A 17,587-nucleotide genomic window follows, 5' to 3' on the forward strand; every position below is an offset into this window, starting at 1 on the left:
GCAAACTTACTATATTTAGTGGGTCTCTTTTTATACAACAATTAGATTCATTTTGTGTTTGTCAGAAGTATAATACTTCTGCTCTTGCCTACTAAATTGGTTCCAGAAGATGTTGGTAACTGAGCAAGGTTCCATAAGATGCCATTGGGGTTTTCTGTTTGGTGCACTGACTACTTGAGTGTCCCATTCTGCCTGTGTCTCCATGCTGTTTATCATATACATGAAAAAACAAACAAGTGGGACCATCTGAGACTTAGCAGGTATGAATATGCACATGACATCCAACTCTATCATCACACTCAGATGGGACTGTGCAGGTGCTACAGAGACATCTGGATTTGTAAATGCATTTGGAAATAGACTTGCATTCAAGTTGCATATTACATCATCCTTAAATCTGGATGGTAAACAAATACCATCACTAGGGATGTGATGAATACTTCAATGTTTCTCATCCCCTAGATCTTTGCTCTTTTTCCTCTCTGGCCCAGGACTTTTCTGGACCCAGAAGACTTTTTGTTGGGGAGAGGAGATGCCCTTCTGTGACACAGGATGATTCCTTCCACGGCAAAGAGAGCCTTTAGAAAGTTGCACAAAGTCTACACAGTTCTGTGGCTATAGACGCTTCTCTGCATCCAGTGTAAGGGCTGACACTAGACCCCATCAAAATTAGTTTGTAGTCAATGGGAACAGAAGTATACGGAGCCATCCTGCTCAGGAGTTTGGCATATACTGCACAGAATGGGACACTACGGTGTACAGAGTTCCATCTTTTGTGTGACATACTCCTGCATAGTCGTGCAGCAATTTCCTGTGCACATTTTTTCAGGGAGCACTCTTGAGATTCCCTGTAATTTAAGGAAAATTCCCTTGAGATTCCTTTCCTGAGTAATCTTGCTATGGGGAAAATCTTAGGGAGAGAAGAAAAACTGATATCAATCGCTCTCTCACTTTCTCACTACTTGAACAAAACAGAAGGGATAAAATTCACATCTCTATGTCTGTTTGCCATTTGTACTGAACTTTGCTCATTCATTATCTCACCCAGCTGGACGTTCAACCTGGTCAATTCAGGGGCATATGCTGTTTGCTTAATCTACTGGAAGTAAATTCTGTCTCTCTTTGTTTGGCACAATGTATTACAGTGGAATTTTCCCACGCTGATATGAAACTTTGCTTAATGAACTATCCAAAGACAGTTTTTTTTTCCTTTTGGTTTTTCACTTTAGTATTCAAAAAAGTTTAAAGAGCCTGTGCCAGTTCTCAGTTGGTCTAGTTCTCTTCTTAATCAGAAGAACAGTGTGGTAGTGTTTAAATTATGCATGTTTTTGTATCCTGATAGCTGAGCTGACTATTTATAAATTACTAGTATTGAATGCAATAATAATTAAGAATTTCATTTAAAAACAGGTACGTGTATTAATTTGCGAGTGTAGTATTACTGAATTGATAGGAAATTCTTTGTTTTTATTAGGCCATCTGCAGTTGAAGGGATTCTGCAAGCTTTAGATTTACACAGAACTCTGATTGGCTCATTTGAAAAGGTAGCTTTTTTAACACGAAAAACTTCAGTAGAGACTAGTTATATGCTACACATCACTGATGATGCAAATCTTCTATTTGCATGAACAATATAGCACAAACAACTAGCTTTCCTTCTCATTCATAATTTAATTATTACAAGCTATTATTTTTATGCTCTCATAAGCAAATGACAAATGTTTGTTTCATTCATGTTGGATTTTATTTACTAAGCAAGCATTGGAGGGAAATCTAGAATTAGTGCTGACAGAGGGAAAATTTCTGTTAGCCATACAATAATTAAATTTCTCTGCCCCCCATGATACTAAATAACCCTGAAATGATTAATGAAAATAAATGATCTTTATAGGCAAAAGATCAGTCATGCACTTATTCTTACAGGTTTTAAAAATCTTATTTTGCATAGGTTTGAATGAAATTATAAATCATGTTACACAGTAGAACATCTTAGAGTTTTCTTTAGGTAAAGGTAAAGGTTCCCCTTGACATTTAGTCCAGTCGTATCCGACTCTAGGGCGCGGTGCTCATCCCCATTTCCAAGCAATAGAGCCAGCTTTTGTCTGAAGACAATTTCCATGGTCATGTGGCATTTTACATGCTTTCGAACTGCCAGGTTGGCAGGAGCTGGGACAAGTGACGGGAGCTCACTCCGTCATGTGGAGTCGATCTTACGACTGCTGGTCTTCTGACCTTGAAGCACAGAGGCTTCTGCGGTTTAACCCGCAGTGCCACCGCATCCCCTCGAGTTTTCTTTGGTGACTGAATAATGGTTTAAGTTATAGCCTCACTGCAGATCCAACTATTTCTGGATTTTTAATCACATTTTTCACTCACATTTTTTAAAATGTTACCAGATGCAGAATCTAATGCATGTTAAACCGAAGTGTCAAGACTGATATTTTTAGTACGCAGATGCAGAGTTGTGTTACTATGATAGACTGTCACCCTATTCCCAGTGTGGTCAGTGACTCTTTAGGTCTGTTTGTGGTCTCACATGCAGGGCAGATGCATCAGGAGACAGGTATCTAGTTGTCTCTTGTGCTCCCAGAGGCATTTGGTGGGGCCACTGAGAGATACAAGAAGCTGGACTAGATGGGCCCTTGTCCTGATCCAGCAGGGCTCTTCTTATGTTCTTGCGTCTCTTTAAAAATCACAAGAGAGTTCCTCAAAAGGGGTGAAACTACTGATACTGTCTTAGAATGGTAGAATCATAGAATAATGGAGTTGGAAGGGGGCCTAGAGCCTCTTTGAGTCTAGGGGAGTGAGTGAATCTTTTTGGGCCCGAGTGCTGAAAATGGGAGGGGGGGACCCCAGCAGGCGGCAGGCGATGGAAGCAGAAGTGGTGGTGGAAGGGGGAATCCGGGGCATGGAGGTGCCTTGAGACCCCACTCCGGATCTGCTGCCAGTGCCAGCTGCTCTGGATCCTGGCCTGCTGCCTGTCGGGGCGCTAGCACTGCCGCCACCTTCTCAGGTTTGGCTGCGGGGGGGGGGGGAGTAGTGATCCAGCCACTTATGCCTCGCGTGCCTGCAGAGAGGGCTCTGCGTGCCATCTGTGCATTGGTTCACCGTCTCTGGTCTAGGGCATGGATGGGGACTTGAGTTGTGGGACTCGCTGTCAAGTTGGACTTAATTCACATCAGCAACTCGACTTGGGTTCCCCCCCCCCCCCGATTTGGACTCAACTCATGACTCGGAACCCTGCCCACCCCTCCCTTTTTTCTGATGGGGAAATCTTATTTTTAATAGAGACTTGGACTTGGGGTTTGGGACTGCGTACCAAAGATGGAGAGTCGGACCCAAAGACTTGCTAACATCCCTGGCCTAGGGTCTGTGGGGTTCTGGTAGATCTTCACCCATGTCAGGTATATGAGGCTCCAGTTCATCTTAGTTCGAAGACTCCTTTCGCTGGACCATGACAATAAAACTATTCCAAGTAATGGTTTCTTCCAGAGAAGTGCTAGAGAAATGTCCTTAGCTTTGTGTCATGCATCCTATCCCTACCACTTGTTGCATGGAGAGCTGCACTTGTACCGCAAGGCCTGATGAATATTCAATTGTCAACCTGGAACAGGATGACAAAAATTTGAGAGGCAAAAAGCCTAGGCAGAACATAAGAAAAAAAGCAATGAATAGCAATGCTGCTGGAAGTGCACACTGTTATAATGCACTTCCCACTCAGAAGAACCAAAACAGAGTTTCAGAATTAGGCTCTTTTGTTCTCCTTGGCTTACATATGAAGGAAGAATAAAACATAATATTACTGTTTCTTTTACACATGGGCCACAGCTGTGGCTTTCATTGGTTGAAATAGTGGATGGTAAAATTGTGTTTGCTTCTAACTTAATAATGATAAATTAGAATCCTGTTTTCCATATTTATTTAATTTGTTTAAAATATGTTTTAAGCCGTAGGTTCCAGAGCCAGATTAGCTTACAACTATAATAAAAATAATAAGATAAAATCCAATAGTTGCAGAAACATAAAATAATTTCCAAAGTAGAGTAAATAAAAGCAAAGCTACAAAGCTTGATTTTACAAAATTATTTTCACTTGGCACTCATTATACTGTGCTAGCAGAATTCCTTGGTCAGATCTCTAAAAATGAGAGGACTCTTTGTCTAGTCTCCGCTAGTTCTTCTTCAGATTCCTCCCCGCCGGCTGGCCTTCCCCCCCCCCACCCCGATTGACAGGGCATAAAAGAAGAGGAGGAAATCTGGGACTTGAGGGCAGGCAATGAGCCAAATGTATTCTGAGTGGATGCCTAGAATGTGGACAAAGCTTGAAAATTCTAGTTACATTGTCTATGTTTCTTGCAAGTTTCTCAACCTGTATTTTATCTTACATGTTGTTTGTAAAGGTTAGCTACCCTAATTTGCCACCTCCTTTTAAAAACAAGGATAAGAGAGCATCTTCACCATCTACGCTTCAGGTAAAGGTGGTCTTGAAAGCTAAACCCTTCAGAATCCCTGTTCAGTCTCGTCTGCACTTTCTGACTCTTTGCTGCTTGGAATGCTGGGGTTAGAAGTCCCACTGGGCAGATTCCCAGCATCCTTGCATAGCACTATGGGTAAGTGCCTATGTATGGTATACTTACTGCACAGTAACAGGCAACACTGCAAGGGCCGCATGAAACAGGCTGATGGGCCAGATTTGGCCCTCAGGCCTTGAGTTTGACACGTAGTCTAGACCAGTGGTCCCTAACCTTGGGCCTCCAGATGTTCTTAGACTTCAACCTCCAGAAATCCTGGCCAGCAGAGGTGGTGGTGTAGATTTCTGGGAGTTGTAATCCAAGAACATCTGGCAGCCCAAGGTTGGGGACCACTAGTCTAGTCCATACCTGTTTATGTGTTCATTAACAATCTGGAGCCCTGGGTTTCTTGTGTAAAACATATACATAAGAAATCAGCTCTTCAGAAAATGACAATTGTATGCTCTTCTTTTTCATTTTCAGGACATTTCCCTTTCGCTTGTCATCTTAACCCCAGTCTCCCACAACTACTAGAACTGTAATAGGTCTCAGCAGTGTTCTTTATTCCTTTTTATTTGGGACAGTCCATGATGTCATCCACGATGCTAATGGCTCCATTTCTTTACAAAGGCATTTGTTGCTTGCTCGCTCGCTCTCTTTTCCTTCTGTCTTCTGCTCACCTTGGTCTTGGAACAGCCTGACCAGAATACTTACTTTTGAACCCTAATGTTCCTGCATCTCTTCCTGGAACAACTCGGCTGTGCTTCTAGAGCTCTCATTTCACATGCATTTTAGATTTTAAATCTCTGACAAGGAGGATCTCTGATGCGAATCTCACCATTTGTAAAGGATAGTTATATCTTACCATAACATCTTACTTGAACCTCTTCTTTTCTCTTGTTTTCTAGTGCTGTAACTCCAAACATTTCAGCTTACTGTTTTTGCTCTTCTCTATCGTCTTGTTAACTTGCTCTCTCAACTTTTCTACAATATGCATTGCAGTTTATTTTACTTTCCTTTATCAAAAAAGTGCCGCCTTCTGCAATGATGAAGAGCTGATTTCTTTTGCTTCCTCCTATCTACCTGTGTACTTTAAGAGGGCTATTATGTACCTTACGAGAGCATTCCATCATCCACACCAAACATAGGATGCCACCCTGCTGTGTTCCCAGGCAAATGACAAACATCAGGGCCAGCTCTGAGAGCAGTCTGTGGTTCAGCAGTACAGAGCCAGCAGAAAGAGGTCCTCCTAGCACCAGATTAATGCAAAATAAAAAGTAGGCTTCAGAGTTTTATTCAGTTATGCTTTGTGTGAGGCCAGTCTGGGCTCTGTTTGCCAAGGATAGGCTGCAACATTTATCTGCATCACAAGGAGAAGGTTTTAACTTACATACTAATGTACATAGTTGATTAATATTATCTAATACAATTCAGAATTCTCATTTTTTTCAAAATTCTCATCAAGCATCTGCAGTCTGTTTCATTCGTTATTTTAAAAATAAGGATCCAGCAAAAGCCTCTTCAATGGCGTACATGTTTTAAGAGAACTCCAAACTCCTTTGGGCAATTAAGGGAGCTATCCCACCAGACTTTAAAGGCTCCATACTAGATTCACCAACCTTGAGTACTTACTTCACTGCCTTTCGTCTTCTCTCTGAAATATATTGGATTTCTGAAGGTGGACCAGTTCTGAACAAGAAAAAGACAGGAGCATGTATCCTCAAGGACTCCTCAGCAAATACATCTGCATGCCCTAGTTAGATTTCAGTGCATTCGTTTATGTCAAATGTCAGAGGGCATACTTGGCCTCAGGGTTAACACAGAACTTAAGTTAACTCAGGTTCTGGTCATTGGATTTACTGACAAACAGATTTCTTTAAATTATTAAACCTCTCTGAAGATTTCTGACTAACAGCATTCCATGCGTGAATGTGCTTACATATAGATATAAATTACTTTCCTTGTGCTCTGGTTTAGGCAGAGATTACCCATACCCTTCATGTTTCTCAAATAGTACCAATGTTCTGAGCCCTTTCATAGGATGTACTGGTATGTTTTGTTTTCTAGAAGTATCAACATTTTTCCAAACACAGATTTATTTTGTCCTGTTTCTCCAATTTTTAAAATATTAAATGTAAGCTGCTGTGTGAGGGCTTGCAGAAAAGAGAGGTAGACAAATGTATAAAATGGCTGAGCTCCTGCTGCACTGTGTTATGTCTGCTGTAGTGGTGACATCAATAGCAGTGTCAACTAGTCTCTGATTAAATGCTTCCTTTGTCAATTTTGGGGATGCATGCATGTTGCACTTGCACTTGCACTGCAAAATCACCATTAATCAACAGCTGTTTACCACTGACAATTGCATCATAATCATCTTTCATATAGAGCTGCACAGCAGGATTTCGGCCAATAAGGAAGAAGTAGCAGGAGGGGATGCAATTAATTTTACTCTACCTCTTCAGCTTCCTCCATTTATGGTTGCCCCCTAATGGGGTTTCAGCCACTTTGGGCTAGTATAATGTGTACCTTGGCCTTGGGACTTCACCTTTTATCTCTGGTAAAATGCTTTCTGCATTCTTTCGCCTTTTATATAGTTCATTTTGATCTTCATTTGACAGTTTTTATTTATCATTATCCTCTCAGAACTTTGGTAGGAATATATGAGAAAAAGACATATGATACTACAGTTCTCCTGTCAGCAATGCTGGGGTTAGGGGCGCCAGACCTTTGTGTAGTTCAGAATCCATGTATAACTCTTATGCCCCCCCAACTTAACTACAAAGCATAAACTGTCATTTTAACACACACACACACACACACACACACACAAAGAGAGGTCCTGGAGACAAATAGCACCACAGTATTTATGTATTCATTTATTTATTTATTTTTTAAAAAAATCTTTGTATAGCCAAAACTGTACTGCTCAGGCCCGTGCAATTCAAGGGGTAAGTGTACAAAATACTATCTGATACTATGGATTTGAGCCATTAGGAACGTTATACTAGGGAGGTCATGAATACTTAGCAGTAGTTTTCCATCCTTGTGATTAAATTTTGCCCCCCATATTATTTCCTTCTGGAACTTCCATGGAGACCAAATTTCCTGGAGTAGCAGTGTGAAGAAATGCTGAAACACTGGCTTGGTGTGTGTGTGTGTTGGGTTTTTGGTTTTCTCTTTTTACTGGTTTCCAATGTGAGATAAAACTTGACAATCCTGAGCAAGGTTCCCTCTAACCCTATGACCCTGCTGCGCAGGAGCCTCACACTGTGCATGTGCATGTGCATGGGGGGGGGGAACAGGGTTCTAGCTGGAACTGAACATGTGCCAACTCTGGCTGCCAGTGCACAGCCCTAATGGATCTTTCTGTGTGTGCAGCTTACAGGGCACATTGGTCCTGAGCTGCCTGTGCCCAAAGACTTATACTTGGAAAAATATTTGTATCTGTTTGTTGCTCTTGTCAATATCTGACCTTTACACTGGTCAGTTTCAAATGCTTTTGTTCCTTAGCAGTGCATAGGATAGATAGTTCAGGACTATTTGAAACTGACTAGGATAATATCCTGAAATTGACAGGAACAGAGAAATCTGGCTGAGGGTAATTCTTCAGCACAGGACTGTCCGAGTTAAATCTTGTGTGAGAAATCAGCATAAAGGGCATTAATGCTTCTATTTTGAAGGGCAAATGGCAGGGCAGATGAATAAGTTACTCAAAAATCCAAAATGCTAGGAGATGTAAATGAATCATATAACAATGATGAATGGAATCTCACAGCGCAGGAGGAGTCAGAAACCCCATGATTATTATCTGGGTGGGTTTGCTTCTGCAAGTTAGGATCTCCACATCTTTCATTCTTGACTATTCTGTTCAAGTACCGGCTCATAATGATGAATGCTCAAAAGCAATCTGATTAATATTTAATTGTTTGCTTGCTCAACAGTAAGATTAGGAATCATTTGGGAAATGGCATCAGATGTTCTTGGACTACAACTCCCAAAAATCCTAGTTAGCATGGCTAATGGTGAGGCTTCTGGAAGTTCTAGTCCACCTGAGGACCCATAGTTGGAAACTATGGTTGTAGAACGTTTTGTGACCCAGGACCATCTAGATTCACAATTCTACTTTATATATCCTCTTTATGAATTCCCTCACATCTCTCCCTCTGATCCTGTCTGATGAAATGCCTGTTTTTAGGTGATATGGAGGGAGAAGTAGTAAGGAAGCATTTTAGAACAGCTGATGGAGTTGTCCTTCACTCCATATCTTCTTCTGGTACAACCTGATGCAGGGGCTGCTGTAACTGACATTTGAACAAAATCAAAAGCCCAGTGGAGCTAATATCCCAGCAAAGCAGAAGATGCTTGCCTGTTTCCCTTCTAGTATTCTTTGTTTGCTGCATTTAAATTATCAGTCTGGACTGTACTCTTAAATTATCTTGTTCTACATTTCACAAAATAAATTGAGTTAAAATGCAAGTGCATATTTATTTTTTTTTAAAGTTCGCATAAGTCCTTATTCTTTTATTTTGGTAATGAATGTGTGCGGTTTTCTGAATAATGTCTAGTGTACTTGAATTGGGTTTTATTTGTACTTGAGAAAGCATATAATATGTAATCTGGATACAAAATGCCATAAAAACACTTTGTTCCAATGTGCCAGAAAATAAATTTAATTTTTTCTTCCAAAAAGGTGCAGTGATGAAAACAATGTACACTCTCTTTTCCCTGTTCTTACTTTTCCCTGTAAACATGGATGTCTGATCATTTAACTTGTAAAGCCTGCTTCACATATTTCAAGGGTGTTCCATGCCATCTTTGACATCTGTGGAAGACATAAGGTGTTTTAATCTCACATTTGTGTTATTTGACACACATGTGTGTGCTGAGGAGCCACAGTTGCACGTAGCCTTCTGGTTCATGTGTCTGTAAGAGGACCAGATATAATAATCTCTATTTGGATATCATGAATTCTCAGCCAGATGTTTCTTTCTGTGTTAGAATATTGCAGTATTCCAGCTGATGTTGAACTAGCTTGCAATTTTTTAAAATTGTGCTTTAAGGGTTAATCACTTTTTATGGGGGGAGGGGAACAAAAGATTTTCACTTTACCACTGTTGACAGCTTGACACATTCTTTTGAATATTTCTTACTTAGATTTATTTCGCTGTTTTCTTTTTTAGCACCACCAAAGTTTACAAGAACACCCGTTGACCAGACAGGGGTCTCTGGGGGAGTTGCATCTTTCATCTGCCAAGCTACTGGAGACCCAAGGCCTAAAATTGTCTGGAACAAAAAGGGCAAGAAAGTCAGCAATCAGAGATTTGAGGTATTAGGTCCATTGTTCTGTTCCTCTGAAAAACATTTCCTTTAATATCACTTGATTATTCCCCATTGCTTCCGAACAATGATCATTTTGAAACTGTGGATGTGATGCTCATAATAGGCTATCAGAACAAAAGCAAATAATGCCTGTTGAAAATCTTCCAAAAAAGGAAAATCATTTTTGTTTATAATGCTTACCTATACAAATCATTGACCAGGCTGCAACTAACATGTGATATGAATTGTTTGATGTCCCTATTCTGCACTATATTCCAACAGGCTATGGTGGTGGTTGTGCTATATACAAGTGGCTTATCAGGCTAAAAGAAGGAAAATGTGTACAGATTTCCCAAATGCTGACGGCGCTGTACACTCTATAGAACACTGCAAAAGAGTCACAGGTGCAATTTTAGGGGAAAAGGGGAGTGTAGATTATTAGATTTCATGACTAAACTTCCACTGAGAAGGAAGAGGAATAAAGATGAGAAAAAATGTCTTTGGGCTCTAATTTGAAGAACAGCCATGCAGATCGGTATAGTAGAAGTCACAGTTACAATAGGCCCATTGAATCTGTGGTGGGCTTGGTGAGTCAATTCCATCATAAGTTTCATTGATTCAATGGGTCTACTTTAGTTGTGATATAATACTAGATTTCAGCCTCTGTTTTTGTAGTATTAATAGCAGTATTTAATTCCTGGTAGGTTGCAGTATTTCAGTGCCTACTTTGTAGCTCACGTCATGGAAATAATTGGTGGAAATATATGGAGCATGTTGTTAACAGTTCTGTCCTATGCTTTCCATTCCTTTCATGTCATGTATGACCAAGGATTCCATGCAGTAGAAACTCTTCTTGCAAAATTAGTACATTACAGACATACAGATCTCTGAGATGTTTCCTTTGTTGGATTAGCATTTCCTAGAACTTGATTAATTACAATGATGATCCTATTTGATTATATGTTTATGATGTTTTATAATTGTTTGTAAGCTGCCCTGAGTAGACTCTGTCTAGAGGGGCGGGGCAGAAATCAAATAATAAATAAATAAATAAACAAACAGATAAATAAATAAAGCTACAAATCATAGATCTAAATAATGGATTTTGATTTTGATTTTTCCAAATAAAGTACCTAAAGAAAGTTTCTTTGTTTAATTTCTTCTGGAACGTTTCTTCTCTTAAGAAGTTTCCTGAAGCAGAAACTTCCTCACTCACAAAATTGACTGCTTTGTTAAAGCCAGATATTTTGTACTCCAGACAGTTTAATTCAGGTTCATTGAAATTTGTTTCTTGTAATTTTCCTTTTCCTTACCCACCCCCCAAAAACTGCATGCTCTTTCAAATGTATCAAGTTGCATATGTGTGTCTTTTTAGCGCAAAGTTACCATTTTGATTCGGTACATAATAATTAAGTGGTGCTCATGATAGTCTGCTTTATTATCATCATCATATTGTTAAGTTTATAATTGCTCCTTTTTTATTATCCTTGTTATTAATCACTGTTATTAATATTGACTCAGAATTAATTGCCTGTTGTATAGACTTGGTTATAAGATATAGAATGAACAGATTTTGGATGAGAGGGGAGTGGCAGATTTAGTGGGAAGAGGCTGGAAAGACTGAAAGGGAAGAAGGATATTATGTAATGAAAGACTGTATTCCAAGAGAGCTGATGGCCAGGTCTTTGTCTTATTTCCTCCCATACCATTGACTCCAAGTAGCAGCTCTGACACAAAGGAGAGAAACTAGCTGTATGTCAAAGACTAGCGGCACAAATCCAGGACACATTGTACACACACCTAGGCAGCAATAGAATACTTGAACATGAGCCTCTCACCCTAAGGTTCAGTAAGCTAGAATCATGCACACAAAGTTGTGTCCCCAAAAGTAGCATCTCCTGAAGAAGATATATCAGAAGACCCCTCTCCCCAATATACTAGGGACTTAATATTCCATAGTGACACTTTCCTACTGAAGGCAGTGTTGAAATTTGGAGCTAATGAGAGGTGATGGTGTGCTCTACTCAGAGCTAGAAGACCATCCCCTTTGAGGCTCACCATTCTTCAGGAAGAAGGGAGAGCTTATGAAGAATCAGCTGACTCAAGAAAAATGAAAGTTCTCTGTCAAGCTCCAACTTTCATTGCAGCGAGTCAGCTTCAGTCTGTTTGCCTTATCAAACTATCATCAAGCTTCTGCACTGCTGTTTATGGTAAAGACAGCAACTTATGGTAGCTCATTTCAGGGTTTCTGGGGAGGCTGATGCATAGCTGGAGTGCTTCTGGACCTAGATTCAGGTCACAGGAGATGAGACAGGGACTGTCAGGACCTTGGACAGATCACTTTGGCGGGAATATAACTATTGAAGTCTGCTAACTCAGTAACATATGGAAAACCTAATGAAACTGGCTGGTCAGGACATGCTCCTGCTGAAATGTTTCCTGTGTTCCAGTGTGCCTTCTTTTGTACATCAATGCCAGACAGAAATATGTGGTGCGTTAATTGCACAACTTTAGGAGAAGTGTAGATGAACAGAACAGTTTGACTCTTAGTGTGTTTTCTTTCTGCTGTTTTTTTTTACATATTACTGTTAGAGAAGAAGAATAAAAGGGTACTCTAGATGAATGTTTTCCTTCTTTGCCTCAGAGAACATAGGAGACTTGTGCATGGCAGAAGCCTTTTCTCTCTCCATGTATCTATGGTTGGATCAGTATCCAGTAATCTGTATTTGATGTCTATCCCAATATGTGTCCACTTGAGCATGATGTCTCTCTGCATAGCTAGCTTTCAGTGAAATGTGCAACCCCATCTGCCTTTCGTAATGGAAAGCAATATAGATGCCACATGTGTTCACATTCCATTTTTCAAACAGTGCTTAAAAGCTATGAAAGAGCATATTCGCGAAGGCTTTCACGGCCGGGATCTAATGGTTGTTCTGGGTTTTTCGGGCTCAAAAAAGAGCCCGAAAAACCCAGAACAACCATATGAAAGAGCATACTTTTTAGGCCACTTCACACCCATGCTTCCCACTGCAGGAACCTACTCTGTGGTAGTAATTTACTTTTGCAGTGGAAGAGCTTCTTTGGAGCAGACAGTTAGGGGTTGCACAATTAAGGCTTCACTTCCTCAAAGGTAGAATCTCATTTCCTTGCCATTGTGCTATTCTCCAAAGTGTGACAAGGTATGCTGTTTGAATTGGCATTCAGATTCTATCCAGATTAAAATGTCTAGTTTTTTAAAAATTGTTCATACAGGGAAAATAACTTTACGTATACTGTTTTCTCTAGCTCTAAAAAAAAGCTGAAAAACAAATAAAAGACCAGAAAGCCTGGACTGGTGGTGGTAATTAAACCTCAGAAAAATATACTGATATATATATATTTAAAAATCAGCTGTTTCTAGTGGTCTTTTGTAATGCATGTATATATACTGGTAGTGTTCCTTTCCATTTCTCAATATGTGGCAAATGTAGTTGGTTTATCTTGGTTTTGAACTATGTGTATGTTATCTTCTGATGGAAGTCAAGAGAAAGTGCATGGGCATCAAGCAGTATTTGATGAAAACAGGGCAGGAGAGGTTGCCTAATTTCTTAAAAAATCTTTTTTTCCCTTTCCTGCTCTATTCTCTGTTTTGCACCTGTGGAGGGAGGGAGGGGACATGGAATAAATCTTTAAACCTCTCCTTCAAGAAAAGACCTCAAAAATCTTGCATCTGTGGATAAGTGGTTTAAAAGCACAGAACACATTTTACTGAGCCAGAAGGGCTGAGATCCCAACTCTAAAATTTATCATCTCTCATGTTGCTTTGTGGTCAGAATAAGAAGCCCAGATATTGATAAATCTTTTGGGAGTTTGGCCTACATTGTTCTTACCCTCTGGGCATTGCTATACATAGATTTGGGGGCCATCATACAGATGGAAGGGGTCTGATGATCCTTGAGAAAAGAATTTTCTGAGCCAGGATGCATCAGCATTCTCACATTTTGTGCCTGTCACACTGTTTTACTACCTTGTGTCCCTAACTAGAGGGGATGTACAAATGCACTTCCCCCCCTCCAGACATGCAATATTATGTGTTTCATACTAGAAGCCTAGCACAAACTGGGGATCTGCTGGTGTCACAGTGCCCCTGCAGCACAGATTTCCTGGGTGTGATGCTTGAATTGTCCTCAAAGGTCGCAGTTTTTCTAATTTATAGCTGCCAGCTGGCCCAAAATGTGTGGCACAGCATAATTTGGATTTAATGTTTTGCATTGGCCTGGAAACAACTGATTCAGTCATTGTAAATGTAAACACTACCATTATGGCTGGATGGCCATTATCTTCTCATGACTTTATTTTGCTATTATGCCCCTGTCAAAGTAATTGACAATTATATTGCCCTGTCATTAAAAAAAGAGTATAAGGTCAGTTGGGTTTCAGAACACTGACTTAATTCTTTCATTAAAAAGTGCACTTAAGCCCACTTAAAAGTAATTAAGAATTACAAAAGTAATTAAGAATTACTTCTAGAATGAAAGGGAAATATACAAATTTCTAATTTTAAATTTGTCCCTTTTTGCTTGCAGGAGATAGAACATTGACCATTAAAATCAGTACACATTTTCAGGTCTATAACTATCAGGATTAGCTGAGAGGTAGGCATCTGTAACAACACCTGTGACAGCTGTTGTTTCCTTCAATAGGTAATAGAGTTTGATGATGGATCTGGATCAGTTCTCAGAATACAGCCTCTACGGACTCCACGAGATGAAGCTATTTATGAATGTGTTGCTTCCAATAGTGTTGGAGAAATAAGTGTATCAACAAGACTCACTGTGTTACGTGGTAAGTTATTACATTTTTAAAACAAAACTGTTGTCTTTTCCTACATTTAGTCAGAAAGAGTTTTGTGTGATCAGAAGGCTGGCTGTTTTCACATAGAAATACCTATCGTTTAAACTTAGGTCAGCATACAGTAATCTGTTGTTCCTAGTCGGCATGAAATGTCTTTTGAAACACATCCCATTCTTCTTCCTGATATCATTCCTACCTTAAAGTTGATAGATCTAATTTGTTATAAGATGCCTATACAATTCACATAATCTGGAAAGAAGCACTATTTGGTATATGGACTGCTGCTTGTAGAACTGGGATTGCTGTCTTCTGCACAACTGTTCTGCATTTGTGGTTGGGTTAAGCTATGCTCACAAAAAGACAAATGCAAGAATCTCAGAATGTATGAATGGGCTATTCTTAAACGTAAAAAAATGTACGGAAGTTCAGAACAGGCACAGCTGAAGAAGTAAAAAATAAGGTTTCTGCCAAACACACATAATGGTATTGTGCATATATTAGATTTTTAAAGTGCTGCTCTTGGAATCTTATCCTTTCTGATAGGTATTTTTAACGAAAGTAGACCAAGCGAGTTGACACTGACCTTGTCAGGCGATAGGAATAGAATATTTACATAATGATGAGCTGCAGTTAAACACTTTAGTGAACATGAGCAACCGTTCCTTCAGCAATAGGCATGCTTGTCATGTTGTTCTGATTCCTTATATTTCCTGAGCAATTATATATGGCGAAACTGATTTTAAAGTCAAATTCAGTGCTCTGAACCTGTATGGATTCTATTTCATCCATCCCAGGTGACGCTTGCATGAACCCACCAGTGAGAAACTAATTTAAGATACTCCCTCCTGTGCTATTAGTCTTATGCATCTTTTAGCGATAAGAAGGTTTACTTCTGCATCACTTGCATGTCTTTCTGACAGTATATTTCTATAAAAGTCAGAATTCAAAAAATTATGTCCGTGAACTATCTTTATCCATGATGCAGAGTTTGAAAGGTGTTGTTATGGTGTCCCTGGTTCTTTTCATTTTCATTTAGGAATGGTTGTCAAAATCCTGTTGCTACTATAATGTAAATGGTGTAACTTTTGGTGGCAAATTCCTACAAGTTACAAAGACATAGTCTGTTGCATTCCAAGTTGCACAGCTGAGCTTAAGGAATAGTGTCTTCACTTTGTAACTTGCAATAATTCATTGCCCAAAATTATGTCATTTGTCTTATATGGGCAATAGGGTTTTGTCTACAGATTGATCCCATGCTGTTATCCGTCGTAAACCACTTCATCTACATCTTGCATATTTCAAAAATCCTGCTGGGATTGCCACAGATTGGAAGCAGCTTGATGGCACATAACAACTTTGTTGCATATGTCAACTTCAAATATAAAAGTTACTTGTTTTCAGACTTCAAAGTAATAAAAAAAATACACTTCTCCCTTCTGGAGTTAGGGGCACTGGACCCCTGTGTTGTTCAAAACATGTCTATAACTCTTATGTTGCCAGAAACATAAGTACAAAGCATAAACAGGACACACACACACACACACACACACACACACACACACACAGACAGACAGAGGGGGGAGGGGGGGAGAGAGGGAGAGAATAGTTCTTTCTGTCTTGCATAGTATTTACAATCCTTTCCATACAATACCATGTGCAATGAGTCTTAAAGGTCCTTATAACCCCCAGATTGAGAGGCTGAATTAGAAATGTTGTGTTTGGAGCCACTTTGATACTTAAGTTTTAAATGCATGGGGTTCTGGGGAGCTGGGGGCACAGGATTGATTGGTTGGTTGGTTGATTGATTGAAAAACAATCTATGTATAACAAAACCATGCTGTTCAAACCCGTGCAATTCAAGGGAGAAGTGTGTCTCAAATTCCACCTTTCTTTCTGCAGAAGGTCCGTTTTTGGGGCTGGTGAGGAAAAAGATGGATTGTCACAACCAGGGACAAAGAGTCCAACTAGCTGTGCTGTTCTTTCTCCTTTGTTTCAAAGAGGCTACATTCACTTAAGAAATACGTTAGAGTTATAGGCAGTAAATGCTAATAGTGTGCTCTCTGTCTGTTTCTCTCTTAATCCTAAATGGAACATTGGTTGGTGGGAAACCTCCCCCGCCCCCCCCCACACACACTGAAAAATCTGTTACATTTCTCTGCTGTACCTCCATTTTTATACCTGTTTAAAAATTTAATATAAAGAATTTATTTTGTAAAATAAGAACTATATCTTTGCCAATACTTGACAGTCTTCAGGTACATTTGGAATGTTTTGGGTACTGCTACAGTACAGCTGTTGCTCAAAGGTAGTTACAAAATGTTTTTGTGGTTTGTAGTGTTTTCAGTGTCTGGTATAGCCTTTTTCTTATTTAGATCATGAATTTGCACAAAACATTAATTTCCTGGTAAGAAAATGACATATTCTGTACTAGCTTTTAACAAGTAATTTTTCTTCTAGTATAGTCTTAATGCCATATAACTGCAAAAAGCTTTTGCCTGCATGGCACAGCAATCTCTCATCGATAATTTCAAAGTGGAATTACCACTGTTATTCCTTTGTTAAGATGGAATGGTGACTAGTGTGCACAAGTCTAGAAATGGGAACATTAAGGAGATGTACATAATGCCATTAAGATGGTTTATGAATTTACTGTCCTTTTACAATTTGAAAGTATTGAGTGGCAGTACTATAAACATGTGTTGTGTGGAGCACAAGAAGATTTAACTACAGAAGCAGTTACAGAAGCAGTTAAGCTAAAATAGGTTTCTAGACAGTGAAAAGTGAGGGCAAAGAAAGTACTTGAAATCAGCAAAATCTGGCAGGAGGTGGTGCTAGAAATGCTATAAGGAAATAGAATAATATAAGAAAGATAGTACAGCAGATCCCACAGAACATTTGTTCTGGCTCAGAAAAACAATTAACCTC

General features: G+C 39.5%; 1 protein-coding gene across 49 annotated transcripts in view; it reads left to right on the plus strand.

Annotated features, from left to right (window-relative positions):
* Positions 1 to 17,587, plus strand: part of PTPRD (protein tyrosine phosphatase receptor type D) — a 1,767,834-nt gene that overhangs the window by 1,433,286 nt on the left and 316,961 nt on the right. For all 49 annotated transcript variants that reach the window (XM_078384988.1, XM_078384990.1, XM_078384987.1 and 46 more), the window contains 2 exons: positions 9,691 to 9,836; positions 14,512 to 14,653. In XM_078384988.1, coding sequence (XP_078241114.1) covers positions 9,691 to 9,836; positions 14,512 to 14,653 — 288 coding nt within the window. The remainder of the gene's footprint in view (positions 1 to 9,690; positions 9,837 to 14,511; positions 14,654 to 17,587) is intronic.

Source organism: Pogona vitticeps, chromosome 2, assembly GCF_051106095.1.
Source record: "Pogona vitticeps strain Pit_001003342236 chromosome 2, PviZW2.1, whole genome shotgun sequence".
NCBI classification, from domain to species: Eukaryota; Metazoa; Chordata; class Lepidosauria; order Squamata; family Agamidae; genus Pogona; species Pogona vitticeps.